The following is a 25991-nucleotide window of genomic DNA, read 5'->3' as shown; positions in this document are numbered from 1 at the left end:
CCCTCAAAGATTACTTAACCACATATCAGTTTCACAAATTACTATTCGTTTTCTCGTTGTTTTGCGCATATTTAGCAGTGCTTTTCATGTACAACTAAGAATGTCAAAGACACTATCACTCTTATTTTTAGGTCAATATACTTGTCTATCTTGGTATAAGTCGAACTCTCCTTTAAATGGGGCTTAAAGTGAGTAGCTACGCTACTGGAATGTTGAACACGCACTTGCTAGGAAGAAAAACAAAAACAAAACAGTGAGCCCCGGCTAGTAAGACAGTTGACACACATTCCTTCACATAAAGAACGACGGAAGACATGCCTCTGAATCTACACAAAAGTAAGGCGTAAAACAATATTGAAAACACAGCTGAAGCTCATTACAGAGAGAGAGAGAGAGAGATAGAGAGAGAGAGAGAGAGAGAGAGAGAGAGAGAGAGTTCTTTGTTGCAAGTTGCAAACGTTAGAGTCTCAAATGTGGTAGATATAGTTCGCAAAAGTTTTGGCATTATAAATAACAGTGTGCTTTGTAGCCGAAGACGGTACCTAGAAAACAGCAAAAACAACACCGCCCTCCCCACCGCGACAACTGTTGAATTCTTCAATTTTAGAACATATTGTCTGCATTGGTCTTAGAACCGTTTTAACAAGAGCTTGGACTTTCAGTGGGATGTTTTTATCTAGTTTGCTCATCAAAACAAGCTGTCAAACATTGACCTCCTTTCTTCTAACTCGCTAAGAGAACCTCACCAACATTTCTAGACTGTCAAAACCGCTGCTCTGCTGTGTGAAACTGACGCTGTTTCAGTGAAATATACATCCCTGGATGAAGTCGGACGAGTGTCATTGCGTTCAATGTATACATATCTATTAGCCAATGGCAGGACAGTTAACCTTTAGTAGACTCCGCCTTCATCAAAGCGGAGTTTATCACGTTCTGCCCAAAGTCCAAGCTCTTGTTAAAATGGTTCTATAATGAATGAAATATTCTACGTTACAACAACAGTATACTTTTAAATTGTCAATGTGTTTTCCATTTGTTATCAGACATCGGGTGTAGTAAGGACTATATTTGAAATTAATTCAAAATAAAGAGGCTTCTATTAGACAGACAAATAGCTGCTTTATGGAAGTCATACGTCCTATATACTATAAATATGAGTTCAACATTCCGTCTTTATCGCTAATAATCCAACATTTTCCATTACCTTCCCGATTATCATTCAAGCCCATCTACATGCCATCAATAGCTGGGTTCCTGGAGAAATAAAGTTCCTACTCAGTCCAATATACTGGTAAACATCTGTCGGCGAGAAAGGTATCTAGAGGACGGTAATGTTCGATTAAAGATTCCATGACCTTACAATAATGGTATAAAATCTCGTTTTATTGCGGAATTTCGAGAAATTCCAGCGGAAGCACTCAAAGAGTGTCCTCTTTATTTTTATTTATTTTTCAATTCCAGTCTAAAATTTGCTCTGTCAGGAATCAGGTTTTTTTGTTAAACGACATCTAGTAAGTTTTGTTGATTCATCGAGAAGTTGGGCATTCTCTTACAAGTCTAGATATTGTTGAAAATGTATTCTAGAGGCTCAATAGTCCTATATTATTTTAAAGGGGCATGGCCATGATTTTGGTCAAATTTTATTTTATTGTTTGTTTTTTTGTTTTTACTATTTACTGTGCTTTAGGAGTGCATTTATAATGATCACATGAAATTTAAGACGCAGTCGTAGAGTTATAAGCAAGATACAGCGTTCACAATTTTTTGTGAAGTAAACAAGGCTCGTGCCCTGTTTTTTTGTTTACATAGGTTCAATATACCAGAAGAAATCTTTCTCAAGCTGATTTGTCTATTTTCTCAATTATTCTAGGCATAAAAAACCAGTTCCTAACATTTAACACAATCATATTAGGGCTAAACTTGAATTCTTACTTCAACATTCAATTTGTAAACAAAAGCTTTGTTTACATAGCACAGAATTGTTAGCTCTGTCACATGCTTATAAATTAACGAATAACTCTCAAATTTTGATTGCCTATTGAAAATGCTTTACAGAAGCATTGTTAACATTGAACTCGGAAAAAGAATTTTTGACCAAAATCGTGACCATGTCCCTTTAAAATGGACGTACGAAAAGAAAAATGACAATTAAAAAGCTTCATCAATGCGCGTTATTAAGACTTCGAAGTGGGCATATTTTGTAGAAAAGTATCATTTCTGTCTTAAATCAGATTTCATGCTGCAAAATTTTGGTCAGTCTGTCCAATAAAATTACATGTAGTCGTCAAACAGTTTTCCAGAAACGGCCAGATCATAGTTTGAAATATGATTTGTGGAATCCAGTAGATTTAGGATAAATATGCCCCCGCAGTGACCTTGAATCATGTTTCTAGGTCTATGGTTAAGGTCAGAGGAGAATTTTATATAAAATCCTTGTCCGAGGCCTATCTTATCTCCTTTTTGTCTAATCTGGCTTATACTTCACTCACGAAGTGTCCATGGTCAAAGGGTGTGCACTGACCTTGAATAAAATTTGTAGGTCAAGGGTGAAAGGTCATATCGGACCACAAAAATTCTTTTTTTTTCAGAGCATATGTACTTTCTACTTATCCCTATTTAGCTCCTACATCACATAAACAAAGCTTTTTAGTAAAGGGTGTACAGTGACCTTGAACCAATTTTCAACGTCAAATGTGAAGGTCATAGCAGAATTATAAAAATAGCCTTGTCCGAAGCATATCTTCTCTCCTTTTGCTCCAATTTGGATCATACATCACTTACATGGTGCCTTTGATCAAATGGTATGCAGTTACCTTGAATGATGTTTTTAAGTCAAGTATCAAGGTCATATGACACAAAAATCCATTTTGATAGCTTATATATACTCTCCACTTAGCCATATTCGGCTAATACTTTACTTAAACAGAGTTTTTGGATGGATGGCGTGCAGTGACCTTAAACCAAGTCAATGTAAAGTTCATAGCGGATTTCTTAATAATCAGTTTTAGACCATCAATAGGAGTTAGCTGCAAAATTACCCCTCATTTATGTTCTAAAATAAAATTACCTTAGATAATCAAAGCAACAAAAAATAACAGAGACAATGCTTATATTTCAACTAAATAAGAGGAAGAAATGTATTATTTAGCAATTTCCCCAACAGAAAGCTGGCTATGTATAGGAATCATTTCCCCGTTTAAAGCCATATTTCTAGTACGCCCAATAAAAACCTACTATATCAAATGGAGTAGATTTTTTCTCTCTTCTTTTTCCCATTCCCGTCATGTTTATGGTTGACCAATTGTTGCAATGGTTTGCAATATTGATTATCTCATAAGAAAGAATATATATTTGTTCCATTCTGTAATCAATCCATATCTGGTTCTCATCATGCAACCGCGAGATAGCCCGACAGATCTATGTTATCCTATAACAAGAGGCCCATGGGCCACATTGCTCACCTGAGCAATAATAGACATTATCAAATCGGCTTTAATGGAGTAACATACCAAAAAAAAATATGGACAATGTAGTATAACAGATCCTGTATATCAAAAATTAATTTTTTCCTCAGGATATTCTGTTTATCATTGATCCCTTTTTGTCGCAGTCATTTCACATATTGAGCATTACAGTTCTCAAAAACATCTAAATCAAATGGGATATAAACCTACATCAAAGTTGTGTCAGCCCAAGAATTGTCCAGAAGCCAAAGTCTAAACAATTTTAAAGAATGAAAAATATGTCAAAATGCTTGCATATAAGATAAACCATATATTATAACATCTGAATTTTGGTGAATTTAAACTGCTGGACCCCCCACCCCATGTGGCTCCATTCTACTCCTGAAAAATATGATTTTGACAAATTTGAATCTACACCATCTAAGGTTGCTTTTACTAATGTTGCACCTTTTCTAAGAAAAAATGTTTTTTTTAAGAAAAAGATTATTCTCAATATATTCCTTTGTAAAGATTTAACCGGTTCCCATTGTGCCCCTACCCTACCCCCAGGGATCATTATTTGACCAAACTAGAATCTACCCTACCTGATGATACTTCACACAAGTACAGCTTTTCTGGCCAGTCGTGTTCTGAGTAGAAGATTTAAAAATAAAATTTCTTTTTATATTCCCATGTAAAAGTTTGACACCCTATTGTGGCCCAACCTTACCCCCAGGGACCATGATTTAAACAAACTTAAATCTACACTATCTGGGGATGCTTTCACACAAGTAGCAGCTTTTTTGGCTAAATGGTTTATGAAAAGAAGATTTTTTAAGATCAACTCTATTTACTCCTATGTAAAACTTCGACCCCCCATTGTGGCCCCACTTTACCCCTGGGGACCATGATTCAAACAAACTTGAATCTACACTGTCTGAGGATGCTTCCGCACAAGTTGAAACTTTTCTGGCCAAATGGTTTATGAGAAGAAGATTTTTGAAAAATATCACCAAATTTTCAATAAATCCTAATTATTTCCCCTTAAAATAGGGCGTGTCCCTCTATTTTACCAAACTTGAAATCCCTTTACCCAATGATGCTTTGTGCCAAGTTTGGTTGAAATTGACCAAGTGGTTCAGGAAAAAAAGTCGAAAATGTAAAAAGTTTACAGACAGACAGACAGACGGACGGACGCCGGACAAAAAGTGATCAGAAAAGCTCACTTGAGCTTTCAGCTCAGGTGAGCTAAAAACGATCGAAAGTAAATGAAATTAGCATTTATGTTGGAGGACAAACTTTTCAAATTAAGAGTTTGTATATTTTATAGATATCTTACACATATACTACATGTAGTATCACTCCTTGGTTTTCATCACAGCCAAACCCATTAACCAACCCATCCTCGCTAGCCAAGGGTGCGGTTCGTTTATTCTCATGGGGGGGGGGGGGGGGCACTATACATGTATTTCTTCATCTTGATGAAATATACAATGTACGTTATTTTGAAGACCCTTTATTTTTGGCCTGCTAATTTGGACTCCCACGGACCTTTTTTCTTAGCTATGTTTGTACACCCCCTCCCGAACTGAACGTTGAAGATTCAACTCAACGCACCCACCATTTAGTGTAGGAAATCAAGGCTAATCTTCATTCCTCCCTTTCCCTTTTAATTTTTTGGGTCAGTATTTTTTGGTGGAGGTCCGTTATGAAAATTTAACGATAGTCGATGCCAGACTTTATCGCTAAATTCATATTACACTTTAGAAGCTAGTTGTTAAGTGTTCAGCAATGGCGTGTGCTAAATGTCTCTATCCCTGAATTCTATCTTCTAATCATCTTCGACCCATTTCATGTAAAACACATTTTGGCGCGCGTTCACATATTACAAGGACAAACAGTATCAATCAGACAATCACATTGTAGTTCACACAAACAGCAGACTTTTAAGGACTGCGTTGTATAACGTGTGTGTGTGTGGGGGGGGGGGGGGGGGGGCAAAATATCATCACGTACTGAGAGACTTTGGAACACCGATTCAAGTAAAATGGAGCATCACAAAATTATAGGATATTGTTGCAGGTTTAGGTCAAAACATCTCTTGTACCGCTCAACATCCTTCAAACAAGAGGCCCAGGGGCCACATCGCTCACCTGCGCAACAATTGCCTTAACTATTACAGTATCAAAATCAAAATATCTTGGCAACTAAGTACAGTATATCTTGCTAAAAAAATTAAAATCTGCCAATTTTTGTCCACATATTTTTTGGGGTTAATATCAAGCCCCTTTTGTTGTTGAACCTGTAAGAAGATTTTTCTCTATTCCTTTATAACCCCCCCCCCCCCAATTTAGCGGCCCCACTTTTCTCTAGGGAATCATGGTTTAATCTGCACAACATGTGCTTTCACACAAGTTACTGCTTTTTAGACTGAAAACTTTCACAGAATCTTTAAGATTTTCTCTATATACTAGTATTCCTATGTAAAAATTCATCCTGCCATTGCGGCCCTGTCCTACCCCAAGGGACTATGGTTAAGCAAACTTGAATTTTACACTACCTGAGAATGCCTCCACACAAGTTTAAGCTTTTCTGGCCAAACTGTTTTTAAAAAGAAGATTTTTAAAGATTTTTTCTGTATATTCCTATGTAAAAATTCATTCCCCACTGTGGCCTCACCCTACCCCCTGGGGACTATGATTTAAACAAACTTGAATCTAAACTATCTAAGGATGTTTCCACTCAAATTTGGGCTTTCCTGGCTGACAGTTTTTGAGAAGAAGATTTTTAAAGATTTTCTCTATAAATTCCTGTGTAAAAATTCATCCCCCACTGTGGCCTCACCCTACCCCCAGGGACTATGATTTGAACAATCTTGAATCTAAACTATCTGAGAATGCTTCCACTCAAATTTGGGCTTTCCTGGCCCAATAGTTTTTGAGAAGAAGATTTTCTCTACACAAATGTATATTCCTTTGTAAAAATCTATCCCCCTATTGTGGCCCTGCCCTACCCCCAGGGACAATGATTTGAACAAACTTGAATCTACACTTTCTGAAGATGCTTCCACTTAAATTTGAGATTTTCTTGTCTAATAGTTTTTGAGAAGAAAGTTTTTAAAGATTTTCTTTAAATATTCCTATGTAAAAATCCATCCCCCCATTGTGGCCCTGCCCTACCCTCAGGGACTATGATTTGAACAAACTTGAATCTACACTACCTGAGGATGCCTCCAAACAAATGTAAGCTTTTCTGGCCAAATAGTTTTTGAGAAGAAGATTTTAAAGATTTTCTTTTTACATTCTTATGTAAAATCCATTCCCTCATTGTGGCCCCACCCTACCCCCGGGGACCATGATTTGAAAAAAATTTAATCTACATTACCTGAGGATGCTTCCATACAAGTTACAGCTTTTCTGGCCTAATAGTTTTTGAGAAGAAGATTTTTTTTAAAAATACCAACAAAGAACTATGAGTTAAATTTGGCCCCCATAATTCGCCATTTTTTAAGTGTTTCGGGTACAATAAAATGTTAACTAATTTTTTAGAAGAGTTGATATAAAATATATTTTTCATCTATTTATTTGATTTATTTGCACTCACTAGCAGTATATGATGTCAGAAGTGACCCCATTTCTATAATTCAATCAAAATCAGACAGAAATTTACATTTTTCTTATCTATTTACGAATGGGAAATATAGAGCGCATGCTTGAACAAGGACAATTTTTTTGTCACTTATTAGTCTTGGCTAGATACAACTTTGATTAAAATATTTTATTTGTTCAAGAATGTGCTCTATGTTTTCGGAAGGAAAAACTGCTTGAAAACAAGCTGTTTTACGCTAAACATGCAAAAATGGCGGGAAAAGGTTGTCTTTACAATGTCATATTTCTAAATTGTGGGCACTTGAACCAAAATGAATATTATGTAAACACATAACATACATATCTGTACTAAGAAAGCAAAAAATGATAGTAAAATGATGATGTTCATTTTAGGGAGCCATTTTAGGCCCTTATCATATATAGTCCTTTTCAATAATTCTAAATATCTCCCCTTTAAAAAGAACGTGGCCCTTCATTTGAACAAACTTGAATCCCCTTTACCCATTGATGCTTTGTGCCAAGTTTGGTTAAAATCTGCCCAGTGGTTCTGGAGAAGAAGATGAAAATGTGAAAAGTTTACAACAATGACAACGCCAACACGTTTGACTGGAATACTCATTGTATTAAAAGCCTGTCTCTCAGACAACAGCTTTCAACAGCTGTCCAATTAAACACATATTTTCTTATTTGAAATGTTTATTTCAAAAATAATTATACTGGTACATTTTGTATATGTCTAAACAACAGATGTTTTTATATAATATAATCCTTCACATCTTCAATATATTACATATTAATATGTAATGTAATCAGTTTTATACAGGTTTATATTTTGTTGCACATGTGTATTGTACTAGAACTTTGCATTACTCATGATGCAAATTGACTCCTAAATTCATCAAACAGGTACCCCGGTACATGGGCCTCCACCACCTAAAAATAGATTGATTCCGAATAGGTCTATGGATTTATCATTATAAACACTTTAGTTGAACCTTATTCTATATTTCCTACATCCAGTTAATTACTCAGAGAATACTTTTCAAGGTATGCAGATAATCAGAAAAAGTAATTTTGTTTGCTTTTCACATTCCTCAATAAAAAGGAATATCAAATTCTTAAGAATGATTCTATTTTCTTAACATAATTCCTTGTATATTTTAATATTGATATTTGTATCTACAATGTCTCAACTGACCTTTCTTGACAGCCCACTGTAATAGATAAAGTCCTCCAAGAATATCATTACATTCAAGACATCCTGGGCACCATCCTGTGTCTTTGACCTGGGGAATAAACAAAGCATATATACAGGCAAACTTCTTTATCTTGAACTAGATTAGACTGTTAAGAAACTTTTAGATACTGTAAACCAACTTTTATTTGCGACGACTTTATTTCGTGATTTACTCATGCAAAAGTGGTTTGCGATGACTTATGTTCGCGATCAAGCCATATCCAGATCCGTTTTGTTATAACAACCAGACGACATCGGGGCGAGAAATATTCGCGACGACGAGGCCCTCGCTAAAATTTCTCGCATGCAAATAAAATTGGTTTACAGTATTCGATCATTCGAGGTATTCAGGGTAAAATACTTAAAAAATAAGTTAGTGGGACTCACAAATCACTTTGACATATCCATTGTATTCGAGAAACCATTGTTCGAGATATCAAAGTTCAACTGTACATACGGCTGTACATGAAATCTGACAGAACCATCGTGTTCTTTACATCAACATAAGCTCACCCTGGGAGAGAATCCACCAAGGACCGCACATATTGTCCCAAGAAGGCAAGAAATATGTCTGTATTCTCCGCATGGTACTGCTTTAACAGGGTCAAACAGCCTGTCACAAAGGGCGGGGCATCCAAGGGGTCAGCTGCTTTCTTACTGACCAGTCCACCTACATAAGAAGAAAAAAGCCCCGCTTTTTATAACACAGTGTCTGATGCTCATTTTCTTTTAAGATACATTTTTGCAAGAGATTCCCTCAAAGTTATAGCTTAAAACGCTTGGTAAAGAATTTAAAGTGAACTAGCACTTACTAATGGTTTTGCTGTATGTCAGTTTTGGGAGATGAGAAATCACCAACAAGAAATTAAAGAAAGAGAAAAATGGCAACCGCTTTGTGGTAACATAGATCTGGAAAAAAAGAAAACACACAAAAATTAGATCTACATGTGTTAATTAGCATTTAAGGCAAATGGGCATGAAAAAAGGATTTTTACAACAGAATATCAAGTAGAACAAATAAATAAATGTTCCTTCTGTGTATATGCATGGTTTAATGATATCTGTCAGATTTTGCAATTATCCAATTAAAAGGGCTTAGTTACCACTGTATATCTAATAACATAAAATTGCAAAGGTCATAAATAAAGATAATTCTCAATTTTATTTTCTGTGTAACCATTGAAGGGAAAACAAAGATAACATGCCTTTTTTAAAGGATCATGGTATCCAGCAGACTCTAAATAAGACGTTAATTCAAACATCAGTGGGTTTTCTTCCTTGGGATAGGGTAAAGTGGGATCCTGATAATGCCTCTCAATGTCTGCTATCAGAGCACTGAAAGGATGGACATTAAAATGGTCAGCAATATTGATCAAAAAATGTAATAACAATGCTCTATTTATATCATATAGCATGGAAACAAGATACCCTGATGATCATAATTACTTTATCTACAGAGTTCCTGACACAAAGTTCAAAACAGAATTATCATCTTCACTCTTATTGATCCACACCCACAATTTTCAAAAACAACTATTGAGTGAAGATCTTACTCGTTCATGGCTTGAAGTGCACTTGAAAAAGTCTTAGAGTCAAATTTACAGGAAGTGTTCAACTCATGTCCTATTTGTCTTCTCAAAAGTTGCATCTGGCCAACCTAATAAAAAAGGGTATGGAGAAAATGTTAATGCCTGCATAACAAAAATAATGGTTGTACATGAAAAATTTATATTTTTTCGAGACAATTAATTAAATCTATCTATGTATACCCAGTACCAATTTTTCTCTTGTTAGTCCAATGGAATAACTCACTTTAAGACATCAAATGAATATTTCTGTTAAATCTTAATTCTTTTACCCTCATCCCCACTCACATACAAAAAAAGATGAAAGAATGAAGAATGGGTAGAATTTCTTCTCCATATCTCTTACGTATAATAAGATAGTATTTATGTAACAGATAAAACTCCCCCCTCTATATACATTTATATATCTCTTTCTCGTTGTAAATATCTGCAGAGGAGGTGGATAATTTGTGACTGTAGTCTGTTAAGAAAAATCAATTACTGCCTCTGACTCCCCTGATACAGACAGTCGAGAAACTGAACAGATTAACTGACAGACAGACAATCTAATTACAGGGCTTCCCTAAAAACCATGTCGCACGAGGCATCATCAACCTTACTATAATTTACCTTCAGGATGATGTCCAAGAAGGATGGCCATACTCTTGTCATTTTTGACATCATGGCCGGATAAAGCTTGCCTGGCTGGCCTGTATAATGAGGAAGAACGGTCATTTAACTTGTTATGCATGTAAATAAACGGCAATCATTCATAAGATTTGGAAAAAATAAAGCTGATTTACAATAAACTGACCGACAACAGCTTTGACATTTCCCAGACTCTTGGAGAAGGAATCCAGAAGGTCATGATACTGCCTGTCCTTAGCATTGTTCAGAAGTCTTGTACACATTCCTTGAAAAGTCTGCAGTTCTTTCACTATCATAAAACACAGCAGACGGTCCAGTCCTGCCAAACCAAAACTACCCACTGATTTCTGAAAAATACAAACAGGTGTATTGATAATAGAATATTGTATTACTGTATTTGATATGATAAATATTTGGACAAATGTATGAAAAACAGAAGGTTATACCTTCTTAAAGATCATTAAAATGGATTTTGCTTAAGATACATATGACATAACAAAATTCATATGCAAGTTACCTTTGAACTGTTTATAATTTAAAACATGAACAAATCTTCCAGTTGGCAATCTGCATGTACTTGCATTATCCATAGATTACACAACTCTTACATACTTCATACTTATATGAAGGGGAGAGCTTCTAAGATAGAGACTGCCATCTTTTGCTTATCTTAAATAGTGAACCTTGGCCTTCTGATAAATTGATGACAAGTTTTGCCTAACTTTCATACACAGTTTGATAACCATATCTCTAGAAAGACTTTTAAGATATTAGCTTTGAAGTATTGAGTTGACCATTGAGTGGTAATGTACAAGTAGATATACAGATATTCACACACAAAAAATTAATAATGTCAACTAGCAATCTTACCTGTAATTTTTGGAAAAGGGTTCTGTTTACTTGTTCAGCTTTAGTCTTGACATCATACCATGCCTTCATTTGATCAATGTATGCTGTTATTCTGTGAAGAGAAAGATCAACATGCCTTACTTCCATTTTTTTTTGGTGGTGGAGGAGGGGGGGGGGCAAATTTAATATGTTTTATTCCGATTACCAGGGTAGTTTACAAATGCTACATTAAACCATATGAGTGATAAAATTCAGAGTTTTATAACAATGAAATACCTTGGATCAGTGATTCTAATGATTTCTCGTGCCAATCTTCCAATGAAATTGACACTTTCATCCACAGGTGAGAATCGTGGGATAGGAATGGCTGTAGACTGGTACATACTCTGCCAGTCCAAAATCTGTCAACAAAATATCCAGGCAAAACTTGTAAACATATATTCATAAAACTCAGAATAGGAAAAAGGTCTGTGGCCTGAATGTACACATAAGTTTCAAGTACAGGTACAGAGTAAAACTAATGGCTACATCTTTCTATTGACTTTCATTTGACCTTGACTGACCTTTGTTCTGAGGAAGCTGTTACACTCCTGCTCCACATTGTAGTTGATGATTCTGGACACTTCCTCCTGCCAAATCTTCAGGCCGTAGATATTGACATAGTCCTGAATGTACTCAAAGGACCGCCTAAACCCGTCCATAGTCTCTCCCAGACTCTCCAGGCGGGGCATCAGCTCACTCATCTTATAACAAAATGCTTTGAAATTAATGTCAAGGATTTATTTTGGTTACCTTGATAACTATCACTGAACAGATAAGAAAACTGTCGTAAGGCAAAAACTATTTATGGGAGATAACTTCATGCAACATATTTTAAATTTGCAATTTTTTCCCTATTATATAATATCCTAAAATGATTCATATCAGACAACTAGATTATTATTAAAGACAGGAATTAGTTACAACCTACCATTTTAAAAAAAGTTACAGAATTCTCATAAAATCAGATGAAGACACATACTTTTGCTTTGGGGTTAAACATCAGTCCTCTGTGCAACGCCAAGGCCACCTGCTGCACCAACTCTTTACGGATTCCATCCTCTAACAGCTGCTTCGGATCTATCTGAAAGTTTTCAAAGTAAAATTGGCATTAAAATAGTCAATATACTACTTATGTAGTGGATTACACCTTCCTTTCCAATCAAATCACTATGATTTTATAGTATCCATAATCCATATAAATAGCTCAGATAATTTGAAAACTAGAACTTGTCTAAAAGGTGATGGCAGAAGTATCTGGATAAATAACAGCAAGAGTATTAAAGCCCAATGCATATATTCTGAAAATCCATTAATTATTTAGGTGTATTAAACTGAGAAACTTACTTTTATGATACCAACAAGTGTTGTTTTCATCATAAGAATCCCTTCTGTAAAGACTGATATGGCATGTGTAAGTTTTGCCACCTTTAAAAGATAACAAAAACTCCTTTGGAACATGTTTGCATGGACAACACAGTTTATCTTAACAATGCATATACATGTACATGCATTTAGATAATGGTTGTCATTAGATTCATTTACCTTTTTATTCACAAAAAATTCAGACATTTGCAGCCAGAAGCAGGTAAAACAATGTGACTTTTCTCATTCTCAAGAAAGTGAGGTACATGTAACTACAATATTCCAGTATTTCTATCCCTAACCTCGTATCTTTCGTCCAGCTGAGCGAACTCCTTCATCTTGTCCTTCTCCAGCCTGGTGGGAACCTCCTTGATACTGGTCGTCTGTAGATTGATGATTTTGGCCAGGAGTCCAAACATGGTCTGGGGAATGATCTAATTAAACAAAGAAAGAATGATTTAAACTAATGAGTTGTCAATCTCATATACATACATGTATACAGGCACACTCTGCCTTACAATACAAAATATAATCACATTTTCCTCATCTGTACCTGTACCAATTTACAGGTAATTACAACCCATGAGTGTTATGATAAAAGTCCATCAACATGCAGGTGCTTGGTTACCTGTAGAACCTTTCTGACGTAAGCTACCAGTTCCCCGGAGTAGTACTGGGACACACTGAGGAGATCTGGACTATTAGCCTGGTTAATTCTGAGCAGGGGTAAATCCAGGGCTGAAGCCATCTGTCAAACAACACAATTACATCGCTGTAAAATGTCTATTTTAATTAAATGATTACTAGAAGGAACATTTTACAGTAGTTTTAATTACATGTAAGTGTTTAAACAATATATTCTTATCAATTAAATACACTGTATTTATATCTTTGCGAAACTGTATTTCTAATGGTTTAATGTTAGTCAAGTATTCTTTGATCTGAAACATAATGAACTGAAAACTGTACAGTCCTGAAAATTGACCTGCTGAGATAGTTCATCTTGAGTAAAAAATAAATTTGTGTAATATATGTTCATATCAGTATTAAAATCTTTGAATGGGAAAATGGAAAATTAGAAGAGCAGTGAAAATGCAGAAGGTGTATGCAAATGCGCTATCCTCCATTTTCTTGCAAATTATACTCGTAAACCTCTTGAAATTTTTTTGTATGCAAATAAAAGTAGATAACAGTGTATGTACATAAAAAAGTTTACCTTTAGAAACGTTGCCCTGAGTTTAATAACAAGTGAAGGGTCTTTTTTGATGCCTTGTTGCATGTACATAGTATAGCTACAAAGAAAATTGATATAAAACAAACAGATTGTAATTTCAACATCTGGCTTTTATGAAATATTTGGTCAATTTCATTAACTTTGTAGCATTCAGTTTTTGTAAAGTTGATCCTCTTTTATTGTCTACATGTACCATATTTCTTTGTCACACATATTTCTATCCAACTATCTGTAACTTATCCCAGGCATAAGACAGGTCCCCCATTATCTGTAACTCACCTGTCCATGATGTCCCAGGCATAAGACAGGTCCCCCACTATTTGTACCGTGATGAGCACTTCCTCTTTGATGTTGATGGTTCGGATCATCTGGTGTAGGTACTTCCTGGTGTCGGCCAGGAACTGCTTCACCTGCAGGTTACTTTCCAGCTGGTGGAACTCTTGGACCTAGGAAGAGGTGTAAAAGCAAGAGGTCATTATTGGTCAGCAAAAAGGCACAGAAGCAAATCATAAAATATTATCTCTATAAGATTTGGTGCAAAGAATAATCAAGAGTTAAAGTTAAATTCATAATACATTATTCAGTAATTATCTCTGTGTTTTTAAAATTTTACTGTCATGACATTTTGACAAGACTATACTTTGACAACAAAACTGACCTCTTCCAAAGCCTGGATAAGCTGGACAATTTTACGCCCAGCAGTGGTAGAGTCCTCATAGTTCAGAGAAGTAATCTGCTTTGCCATTTCTGTGAACCATGCTTGTAGATTATCTAGTAAATGATACACCAAAATATAGATTTTGAGTTCTTGCTTGTAAAATTTCTGGTAAAATTCAGAACATTCATCTTTATTATAGCTAAAAGACTGTGTTATAAAAGTTCCTTTTTTATAAAAAAAACCAAAAAAAAACCCACATCATGAAACCCAGACAACTGACCATTTTTCTCCACTCTGGTGAGAGGTTTGGTCCCTGAGAAGACCTCACCCAGTTCAGCCATTCGCTCACTCCCCTCCTTTTTGTGCTCCTCCCACTTTTGCTGTTTTTCCACTAACATCTGTTTAAACATCTACAACACACAACAAAAAAAGCCTGTACATGTAGTCCATAATTTTACATTGTATAAATCTGCTATGATTTCTTACCTCCTAATATCAAAATGAAATTAAATGTGTCACATTAGTATCAAAGTGAAATGAAGATGTACTCCTAGTTTACATGAGCTATACAATTTATATTTAATGTAACTGTATGTCCAAGGATAACAGTAGCACTAACCTCCTTCAGAGTAAATTCAAACTGCCCTACATTAAGAAGAAGCTGGAAGACGGCCAGAGGGTTGTACTTGGCATCAGTCAGAACTTGTTCCCTCAGGGCCTTACATCTCCTGTTCTGTTCAGCACCTGAAAGTATCACAACGCCAAGAAATTGCATTTTTTCACCTCTTTAAAACATTACAATTACATCAAAATTTTCATATTCATAATTACCAAAACAACCACAAACAATAAATTATTTATGAAATTTATAAGTAGCTATGTTTATCAAGTACCCATAAATATTTTTTGATCTGTATTTGATGTAAATATGCCTGGTAATGATATTAAGAGTTTTTTCTGAAAATTTGATTTTAGTCTGAATCATGAGGAGATAACTCACTGGGCGAGAGTCCTGAACTGTGCAGCATCAGCCATCGCAGAGCTACATTACTGTCCCTCAGCACATTCATCATCTTGGGAATGTTGTCCAAAACAAACTCCTCCGTCAGCACACCTTCCTTTAGGTATTTCTCCAGTGGAGCCATCAACCTCTGCATCTTTGTGGCATACTTCACAGACTTAAGAAACAGAAATATTTTTGTAGACAACAAATAATATTATTCTATGATAACTCTAAGGGCATATTACTTTTAAAATATATAGTTTACATGAGAATGGAGATTACAAGTACCTGCTCTCTGACGTTGGAGACCTCCAGCGTGTTGTTGAGTGCTGTGGATGCTGCTTTGTATGGAGCCCAGGCATCCAGTAAATTGACAGTCATACCCATGTAAACACCGATCACCTAAAAATATTAGACAAAATATGAATGGTCATTGCATGTACTGGTAATGTACTATAAACCAACATTTATTTGCGTGCGAGAAATTTTCACGAGGGCCTCGTCGTGGTGAATATTTCTCGCTGTGATTTCGTCTGGTTGTTATAACAAAACAGGTCTGGATATGGCTTAATCGCGAACATAAGTCGTCGCAAACCACTTTTGCATGAATAAATTGCGAAATAAAGTCGTCGCGAATAAATTAAAGTTGGTTTACAGTATCACATCATTCTTGTGGCCACTATCCTACATCTACATGTAGCATTGATGATCAATTATATATTTGAGTAGATGTATTATCTGGAATGAAATTACATGTACCTGGAATATATATATTTTTGAGAATTTCTTAAACATGAAGACATGAAATATTACACTACAGTAAAAACAGGTTCATGAACAACCAAATATAATCATATTCATACTAGAGTCATAAAGGTATTTCATAAACACTATACATGAATGTATGATTAACATAAATTTATGTATTTACCCAGTTATCTGGGAAATGTTTGTCCACAATCTCTCTCATTTTGGCCTGTTGGTTGTGAAGGATTTCAGGATCAAAGTACAGGATGACATAGAGCATGCAGGCCTGTGTAGCTAGGGCAGTGGAGCGGTGCTCGGGGAGGGGGTAGGCCGAGATCTGGTTGTAGATGTCGTCGGATCGTAAACGACCAATCACCATGTTCACAAATTCTGGGTTGATTGGAACACGGCTGAAATATTTGGTAAACAAATCAATCTAAGCATGGTCTGGTGGGTATTTAATTTATCAGTAAATATCATGTTCATGAAAAAAAAATGCTTGTAATGTTTTAATGTGATGTAAACACTGATGCATCCACTTATATTTATAATGTGCATATTCGACATGATCCAGACAAGTATGCAATGCGATGTGTACAAGCTAGGTTTTGTACACAATACTTGCATATTTAGTTGTTAAAGGGTTGCTCTGAATCTGGAAAACTTCTAAATATAGAGAGTTACTGTTTAATAATAGAAATAGAATTAGAGCAACTGATACCTACTTTATTAATGTGTTAAACAGTTACATGTACATGTATTCTCAAAAATTGAAGAAAAAACCAAGTACTTGAAATAGGATTCTGGGTAGTTTGGTGGTCTCTTTGCCGTGGCTGTGTTCTGGAATCCAGTGCCACACAACAGTTTACAGACATCGTCTATGTTGGAGTCTCCTGCTGCTGCCTTCTGAGCACTGGAGGAAAAATGAAATGTTAAAACTATCAAATCAAATCCTTTTAGCAGGGCTTTATTAATTTTGAAGAAAAGAAGTGAACTACATATTTATTTGAAGAGGTTTTTTAAAGAATTATTTCCAATAGTTTATCAGTTAAAAATACTTTTTTTCCTCCCCTTATTGAAAGCCCTGAGTATCAGGTAGAATCTATTATTTCCTATATGTATCATATTTATCTGGTTATCTCGTTATCATGTCTACCAATGTTTCATGCTACTTTTGACAAAATTCTTGTGTTGCAAAAGATTATTTTATTTTACCTATATCTGTAGTAGGAAACAAGGATCCTCTCCCGGACTGTTCCTTCAATCTTGCTATCAATGATGATGAGCATGATACCATAGAGAAATATGGACTCACACTAACAAGAAGGAAAATCAGAATGATTAGAATACACTCAAGTACATGCAGTATTACTTATATGTCCAGGTAGTAAAAGAAATTTCATATCTAATTTCTATGCCTGTCTTTTAAACGATGGATAGTATGCCAAACTTCAGTTTTTCATACCATAAGCTGTTTCCCATCATCATTGAGTAAAACACTCTCTAGAGTTTGCTGTATGTAAACACCTTCATCTAAATCTTCTAAAAATCTGTAGAGTATAGAAATTTTGTTCTCATATACATGTATGCTAAAACAAAGTACTGAATAAGACTAAGAAAATTCAATCCATTTCTTGACAAAACCCAAAATCAAGTTCTACATGCATTCAAAGACATTGAATTTTACCTATTTAAGTCCACAACATATTTGTGAACACTTGCAAAGGCTTGATAAAATCTAGTTAAAATTTCAATATGGTTTTCACGAAATTCTTCATCCAAATCTTGAAGTTCCTACAAAAGTACATAAACATTGTTACAATTAAGTATTGAGTATCAATATTTTCATTTCTATAAAGAAGTAAAATATCACCATTAAACAATCTGGATGGGTAGTGATGGTCTGAGCTGTAAATGCACAATTGCCCTTAATTCTGACAATAATTCAGACTGTTTTCCATACTTCTATCAAGAAAATATTCATCTCAACCACAGATTTTAAACATCTTTTCACATAAAACTTTCAAGTGATGCAATAACATATGAACACAAAAAGTATCCCTCTAACATGAATATATAGTGTAAAAGATATAGTAGAATTCCTTATAACATTAATAGAGATGAAATTCTATAATACAGAGAAAAACTTACAGGTTTGCTATCAATCTTGTTGTCATAGTATTCCTGACTTTTAAAATAAGCAAAATCAAATATGATATCAGCGTATCTTATTCGATCTTGTTGCGTTTCTAGTTTGAACACAGGGGGAATAAATTCAGCCAAACGACGCAGTTCTGCAATGATCGCATTTCCTCTTGAAACTAATCGCAATACATTTTGGCCACAAGGATTATTTTCTGCTAGAAAATCTGCCATTGCTAGCTAGCTTGATATCTACTTTCACTTTGTCAGGGGGGCGTATCACTTTTGAATCAACTTAGCTTATGTTATTGACATCCAAAATGAATATGGTGTTTAGGCATCATCAGAATCAGCATATGTTTATATGTATCACTTCCACATTTGATTGTTAACCCTGAAAAGCTCTATCCGTTTGAAAATCAGCTGGTGTGTGCTTTTCACATCATGCACCAATGTCATGTGACGGAAGGTTGCGCCATCTAACAATAACACCCGAGAAGGTAAACCACAAATATTCCCCTGATCTTCTTGTAGAAAGTTCCTTGGATATCAAATAAATTAATTTTGTTTTTATATATTAAAGAGTCATGACATAAACAAGATAGAAGCCTTAGATCTCTCCTATAATATTCTTCGCTGTCGTCCCATCAATAATTTAAAGTGAAAGTCAGTCAACTCATTCGATGATTTCTAAAAATGCTAACTCGTACATAGTTTATTCGTCCGCTTAGAAATCCATCTCATGTTTACATTGATAAGGTGGCGTTGTTATAAGATATAAAAAAATTTTTTAAACATGTAATGAACAGCTAATGCTGCTTAAATATGTTATTCAGTTATAATATCCATTATGCCATCATATCAAGTTCCTCAGTCTTCCAATGGTCCTTATTTAATAATAAATTATTGATAAAATATAAATCTTATTATGTTCTTTCACACTTTTCATTACACAACTACATCACAAGTTTTCAATATTTAATATTATTTATACTTCATTCATACATAATTGCTATTATATCACAGAATTTAAATCCATTTCATTTAATACGGATCTGAAAGAAACTGCATCAAATGAATATTATCACAGCATAAAGTTAATATGAAAAACAATCAACATCAACAAAATCTAAAGTTAAAATCATCATCATTTTTCAAGCAAACAAATGATAGATATACACAATTGTTAGTATGTAAGGAAATAAATGTTTGGTGTCCCACTTTAAACAAAATTTTTATTATTCCTCTCCAAATATATATCTGTATCATAGAATAAAAATCATAGGTAGTATTACAACATTGTTTTTATTGAAAAACTACAATTTTCACATTATTACAACCTGTTTAGCACCATATACGATCATCATTGCATGTATTTATGGTTCCCCAATATAAATTGGTTACCATCTCTCTAGAGTAATTATATAATTAAGTCTCTTGGATTTACATGTACAGTACTACATGTACTTGTATTTACACATGCACACTCCCGACACAATGTCTGCCATTCATTCTTGTTGAAACAGCCCTTCCTTAAACATCCTCTGCCACTCTGCTCCTTCAGGATAAACAAAGTCGGCTAAGGCCTGCTCCTTAATGCCTACCAGATAGCCTGCAGCCTAGCAAAATAATAAGTATGATTACAAGTAATATACTTCTAGGAAGTTTTATAGGGTACATGCAATACAATTTTTATTGTCACAGAATGAAGCTGACAGGTGAGCAAGGATTACCTGTGGTGCCATGTACCGTCCACCTTTGATGACAACTGGGGACGACATGTGTTCATGAAGATGATCTGCAAACTCTATCATTCTGTTGAAAAGGGAGATAACTCTGAGTTTAATAAACATCTGTTTTTTTATATATAGTTGTAATATTTGAAATTTGAAAAATCATAATTCTAAAAAGATAAGTGAATTCTATGGAGTCAACTACAAGAGTTCTACTGTTTTAGGATATCAAAAACATAAAAATTATAATTAAATTTTTAAGAAAAATATAGTTTGAGATTTCTCACATTATAGGAATAATTCAGAAAAGAATAGCCAATACACAAACCTATTTTCCATTGTTCCAGACACACAAACAAAGTCAAACATAGAAAGATGTTGAACTAATTCGCATAATGCCACACCCCCTGCATGGGGACAGACAGGAACTGAAAAAGGCAGATAGGTACTCTCTTATAAAATGTAAAGTTACAACATTTAGAATTCTATCTTGGTGAACAACAAACGTTGCTGAAATTTCACTACCAGGTATTTGAATTTGATTACAATTAACAGGAAGGGACAAAAGCCATGATTCATTGTATAAAAGAGTATGAATTAAGTGTCCATGACAAACCATTGAATTTGGCAGCCAAAAGAATGACAGCCAGCACTTCATTGACCCCGCCCAGTCGACAGGCATCAATCTGACAGTACTGCATGGCATTGGCCTTCAGGAACTGTTTAAACATCACTCGGTTCTGACACATTTCTCCAGTGGCAACTCCAATACCCAGTGGCACAAGTGCCTGCAAAAGAAGCAATAAATTATTTTCTCTTATCATTTCTACTGGTAGTACTTTCTGGCAACTTTTTTCTACTTTGGGTTTATAATACTATAGATCAATATTTCTGACAAAATCATGTGAAAAAAAAAGTGGTAGTAAATTCATGCAGATTTAATTTGTGTGCTAAGGAAGGTATTTTTGAGTTGGAATGGAACAGAGTGTTGTAAGAAGATCAGTTTAGAAATCCGAGACATGGAATGGATGGAAAAATAAATTACACAGGAGTAGGTTCAAGCAAATTTCTCTCAAGGTTGCACAAAAAGGTATTATGGGTCTTCTCTGCTGCACAAATTGCCATCTGATAGCCATGTCTGAAAATCCTTGAAATACTAGATAAAGTAATGTAAATACAGAGTACAACCTTGCAATCATGCCTTACGTAATCAAGGAATTCATGCACTTTATGCTTACTAATATACTTTTATATTATTCAGAATAGCATATTTGACCCTGACCTCTGCTATTGCAGCGTGACCCATGACATCATCAGGGTTTGTGGGTTCCTCGATCCACAGAATCTTGTAATCCTTCATTTGTTTCATCCAATCAATGGCTTCCTGCACCTCCCATTTCTGATTAGCATCCACCATCTAATAAAAATATCCAATTTTCACCATGAAAGATACAATTATTTTATAATGATATACAATAAATGTAAGAGCAGTTAATACATGTACCGTAAGCAATATTGGACTGAAAATAAAAATTTCTATTGCATCGAAACTGCATAAACTTTTTTACTTACCAGCAGCATATCTTCTGCCAAGGTTTCTCTGAAGATTTTGGCCCGCCTGATATCATCTTGTACATCTGCTCCTACTTTCATTTTGAACCTGCACATGGACAATTATAAATAGGAAGGACACGTACAACAATTAATCCAGTTGTCTTTTTCTAAAATGTTTGAAAACAAAAGTGTGAAATATTTGAATTAAAATCTGCATTTTGAAAAACAATCATTGGGTTGTCAAATAAAACATAAAACTTTGGGGGTTAAATAATGGCAAACCTTGTCCATCCTGCAGCCATAGCTTCTGTTGCAAGCTTTATCAAAAATAAAAATGATTTATTTAACTGATACAGGTGATACATAGAAATTGCTGTCTTTATTTACATTAATCTTTGTGTTACTATCTGTCCTAATATGCTGTATGTATTTGACTTTTTAGCTGTTAATTACATGTATAACAGAGCTCAACATACAAAGTGTCATCACCTTTTTAATTTTTTCATCTGAGTATCCGAGCCAGCCACAGGAAGTTGTGTATGCAGGAAAACCATTAGCCAAAAGTTCTTCCTCTATAACAAGCCAGATACCATAATATGAGAGAGAGAGAGAGAGAGAGAGAGAGAGAGAGAGAGAGAGAGAGAGAGAGAGAGAGAGACTCTTACTAGCATAAAGATTAAAGATATGCAGCTCTATTGATCCAAAAAACTAATTAAGTTATTGGATGTAAAATGCATAGTACATGTACCCTGTACTGCAAACGCCCTTTCGCATATTCAAACTCTATGCAGCATCTTTGACATATATACCTCTTGCTTTCTTCCCATCTTGCTTTTTCTTTAATATGTCTGAAAAAGAAAATTTAAGAAATAAAACTGGTGTTAAAGTTTTCACCTTCTTGTTGTTTTAACTCAAGATATTAAATTCAATGAAATACCACTAGTCATTTTGTGAAGAAAGATGTTTACCTATAGCTTCTTCTTTAGTCAATGTATCAGCCCTGTATACAAAGTACACAAATATCACATTAATATTCTTCAAGCAATATGAGCTGCTAATTGTTCGGTAGAAAAGTTTTATTGCAGACGTTTTTCATTACTTTCTAGACAGAGAGAAGTATAGTTTATCAATTTTTGTTATTTACATGAAAAAATTTATATAGAGTCTGTGATTCAAACATTATTACATTATTGGCTTTTACAAAAATTATTTCAGAGATTCTTATATATAAACTTACATGTATCTAAAATCAATGGTGGATACAAGTTTTTCTGGTTCCTGAATGTACAATACAAAAGTGTACATGGTGATATTGTAAAAGTTATTAGAATAATGTTAAATATGAAATGCAGTGTTAGTTTTTCAAACATGCAGATACTACATGTAGCTTTGTATAATCCTTGTACAAATATATACATATTCTATGATTTAATTGTTTGATAAAGATGTTGATATCAAATTATAATAATGTATAGAGTTTTTAAATATCTCACCATGTCTACAAGTAATTTCCATAGTGGCTGTAATAAAATATACAAAATATTATACTGGTACAAGATAAATTCTTAAGAAATATAAATATTGTATTCATCAGTTCATGTACCGGTATTCCATAATTTGGTAAAATTGTTCTTTTCCTTAAAATGTAGTGTTCTTGATCATCCAATATTGTGCAATGCAAACTGCAATTTATACCAGGGTATTTACAAATTTATGATGATGCAGTTTTACCTTGTTTTCCATCTTAGCCCATAGATCCCACAATGCATTAACAATGGCTGCAGTTGCTAAGTGAATCACACCTTTCTCTGGACCAAGCTGAATAAAATAATCATTTCTAAAACAACTCATAATTTCTGTGGTTTCTTAGGGACAGCAGCATTAGGTCAAAAGGATAATTTTATGTTTGGAATGAAATTTAATTAAAGAGTTATTCCCCCTTTCAAATTTTGTAATACATTAATGTATAATTAAAACTATATATATAATTCATCAATAAGATGTTTCAACATGCATATACCTATGTTTTCTTCATTCAGCTGGAAATACTCTATTGAAAAATTTTGATATCCATTTCAGAATGTCTTTCACTTAGCCTAACTCTTCTGTATTATAGATTTCATAACATATGTGACCATTATATTATCTATCATGCATGCAATGCTTACCCATCTAATTTGATCCTCACTAACTAGAGACTGCCAGAAATTTCCAAAATCATCAAAAATGTCCGACAGCTGCTTGCCAACCAACATCTTCTCAAACACTTCCACGGCACAACAAACTGCATAGAAATTATGATTTACTACTTAGTCCAAGGATAAAATACATCATTGTAAACAGATAGCGTGAAACTTCAAGCATTAATGAAATGTTTATCATAATATTGACTATACTAAACAGAACACTGCTCAATGTATAAATATTAGATATATGATGATTGATCAGAAAAACTGATGTTATACTGTAATACATAAGTACTGTGATATTTGAAACAACCAGGTATTAAAAATTAAGCATAGTGTGTTAAAAAAGTAAGTTAACTGTCCATTATGTAAATGCATACAATTTTTATATAACAGAAATGCATGTAATATTCAAACATTTTCTTTCACTTGTATTATACCAGTCTTTCTGTTGTGGGTTTTTAGGGGAATTGCAGGACATGTACTAACACTGATCGAGGCCTACCAATGTGGTTTCCCCGTCCAACTGTAAAAGTGGTGCCATTTCCCTCAAGAGCGGTGTCTGTTTTTATGGTGACATATGGACATGAATAATCTGGGGCTTTGTGCTAAAAGCAGATAGCAGAGACACAAGTGAATGTTGAACATAAAATATGTCATTTCTTATTTGTTTTCTCATATGCATTATACTTTTTAAGCAACACATAAATTGGGAGGCTGTATTGCTGGGAAATAAATATTTGATACATGAATATTCCTTTTTATTATTTTTACCAATGTCTGTCCCTCTTCCATTAGCAAATGTTGTCCCATAAGCAGTTATATCTGAGTCAGTTGTAAGAGTGACAAAAGCCGCTGAATAATCAGGCGACTTGTGCTACAAATCAATTTGTGTATGAATGATAAAAACCCCATAAGTATAAAATAGTTACATTTGCCATAAATCAGTACATACAATTCAAACTGTCATGTTACTTGGCAAATAAGATGACATGTTTGACAAAGACTTAAAAACTGAAAACATGTGAAATCAAGAGTAAATAAGTTATCGCACATGACATTAACTGTATGATAATACTTCAAAGTACTAGATGTAGTTAATATATAAGCTAGTGTTAGTTCTGCCACTCCTGTTACACAAAATTATAATCATCAATAATGTACTTGTACGTTAAGCAACTGATACACCAAGTTCATATAGACTAAACTTTGCATGTCAATGTACATCAAATGCATGTCAATTTACATAAAATGCATGTCAATTTACATAAAAATGCATAATAAAATTGTACTCTTCTCATCTATTTAAAAAAGAAGTATAAAGAATATAGGTGCCACTTAAATGTCACATCAAAGACATATGTACCGTATATGTACTGTCTATATAACTGACCATTTATGTCCCAGGGTTATATGTACAATGAACTTTTGCACAATACAACATGGATCAGCTTATTCACATAATTGTTGTAAAAAGATATAATAAGTGACCAAAGTTCAAGTGACCTTATACTTTAGCATATGATGGGATTAAATCAAAGTGGGGCATGCTAAAAAAAAAAAGCACTCAATTAAGTTTTGCAAAAAGATCTTAAATATGGATAATTCATACTTTGACTATTCTTAAATGCAAAAACAAATTAAAGTTAAATGAAGTCAGTCATAACATAAATAGAAGAATAATCAAAAGGAAGACAGTATAGAGCATTAAACAGTTAAACAATACATGTACCTGTATACTCAACAACAGCATTGATTATTTGTAATCAGTATTAACATGGCAAGTCATCGTTTCTGCATATAACTCACCATGGCATCCGATCCATCCTTCTGCAGAGACGTTGGAAATCTGATGTCTTTCACTGTAACCGAGGTGATCTTGGTTGGACGTGACATATTTTGGCTTTCTTAGATCTAGTTTGAAAGGGGGCGGGGATTCAACAGCTAAATGGATTCGGGTAATCATAGTTCCTACTAAAA

At 34.3% G+C, this 25991-nt stretch overlaps 2 protein-coding genes across 3 annotated transcripts; both read right to left on the bottom strand.

Moving 5' to 3' along the window:
- Nucleotides 1–7729: 7729 nt before the first annotated feature.
- On the bottom strand, nt 7730–19205 carry LOC128167548 (WASH complex subunit 5-like). Its single transcript, XM_052833332.1, has 28 exons — nt 18548–19205; nt 18084–18190; nt 17862–17946; nt 17612–17712; nt 17187–17309; nt 16581–16806; nt 15938–16051; nt 15647–15824; nt 15266–15390; nt 14927–15056; nt 14647–14759; nt 14268–14434; nt 13971–14046; nt 13383–13502; nt 13057–13188; nt 12737–12817; nt 12372–12473; nt 11914–12093; nt 11627–11751; nt 11372–11462; nt 10668–10848; nt 10484–10563; nt 9842–9945; nt 9494–9623; nt 9101–9197; nt 8802–8958; nt 8250–8337; nt 7730–7984 (listed from the first exon to the last, which is right to left on the bottom strand). The coding sequence occupies exons 1-28, from the start codon at nt 18770–18772 to the stop codon at nt 7922–7924; spliced, it is 3501 nt and encodes a 1166-aa protein (XP_052689292.1). The 5' UTR covers nt 18773–19205; the 3' UTR covers nt 7730–7921.
- A 296-nt stretch (nt 19206–19501) lies between these two features.
- Nucleotides 19502–25964, bottom strand: LOC128167767 (mitochondrial enolase superfamily member 1-like). Of its 2 annotated transcripts, none has more exons than XM_052833665.1 (16): nt 25821–25964; nt 24786–24888; nt 23994–24109; nt 23557–23643; nt 23319–23345; nt 23063–23103; nt 22794–22825; nt 22635–22673; nt 22315–22397; nt 22108–22142; nt 21844–21931; nt 21554–21688; nt 20888–21059; nt 20600–20699; nt 20272–20353; nt 19502–20157 (listed from the first exon to the last, which is right to left on the bottom strand). In XM_052833665.1, exons 1-16 carry the CDS (start codon nt 25905–25907, stop codon nt 20047–20049), a joined length of 1338 nt encoding a protein of 445 aa, XP_052689625.1. In that variant the 5' UTR covers nt 25908–25964; the 3' UTR covers nt 19502–20046. The 2 variants fall into 2 exon arrangements, with proteins under 2 accessions (XP_052689625.1, XP_052689624.1); XM_052833664.1 differs by lacking the exon at nt 24786–24888 and adding an exon at nt 24517–24619.
- Nucleotides 25965–25991: the final 27 nt, after the last annotated feature.

This window comes from Crassostrea angulata, chromosome 10 (genome assembly GCF_025612915.1).
Source record: "Crassostrea angulata isolate pt1a10 chromosome 10, ASM2561291v2, whole genome shotgun sequence".
Lineage (NCBI taxonomy): Eukaryota > Metazoa > Mollusca > Bivalvia > Ostreida > Ostreidae > Magallana > Magallana angulata.
This window is presented reverse-complemented; position numbering and strand designations above follow the sequence as displayed.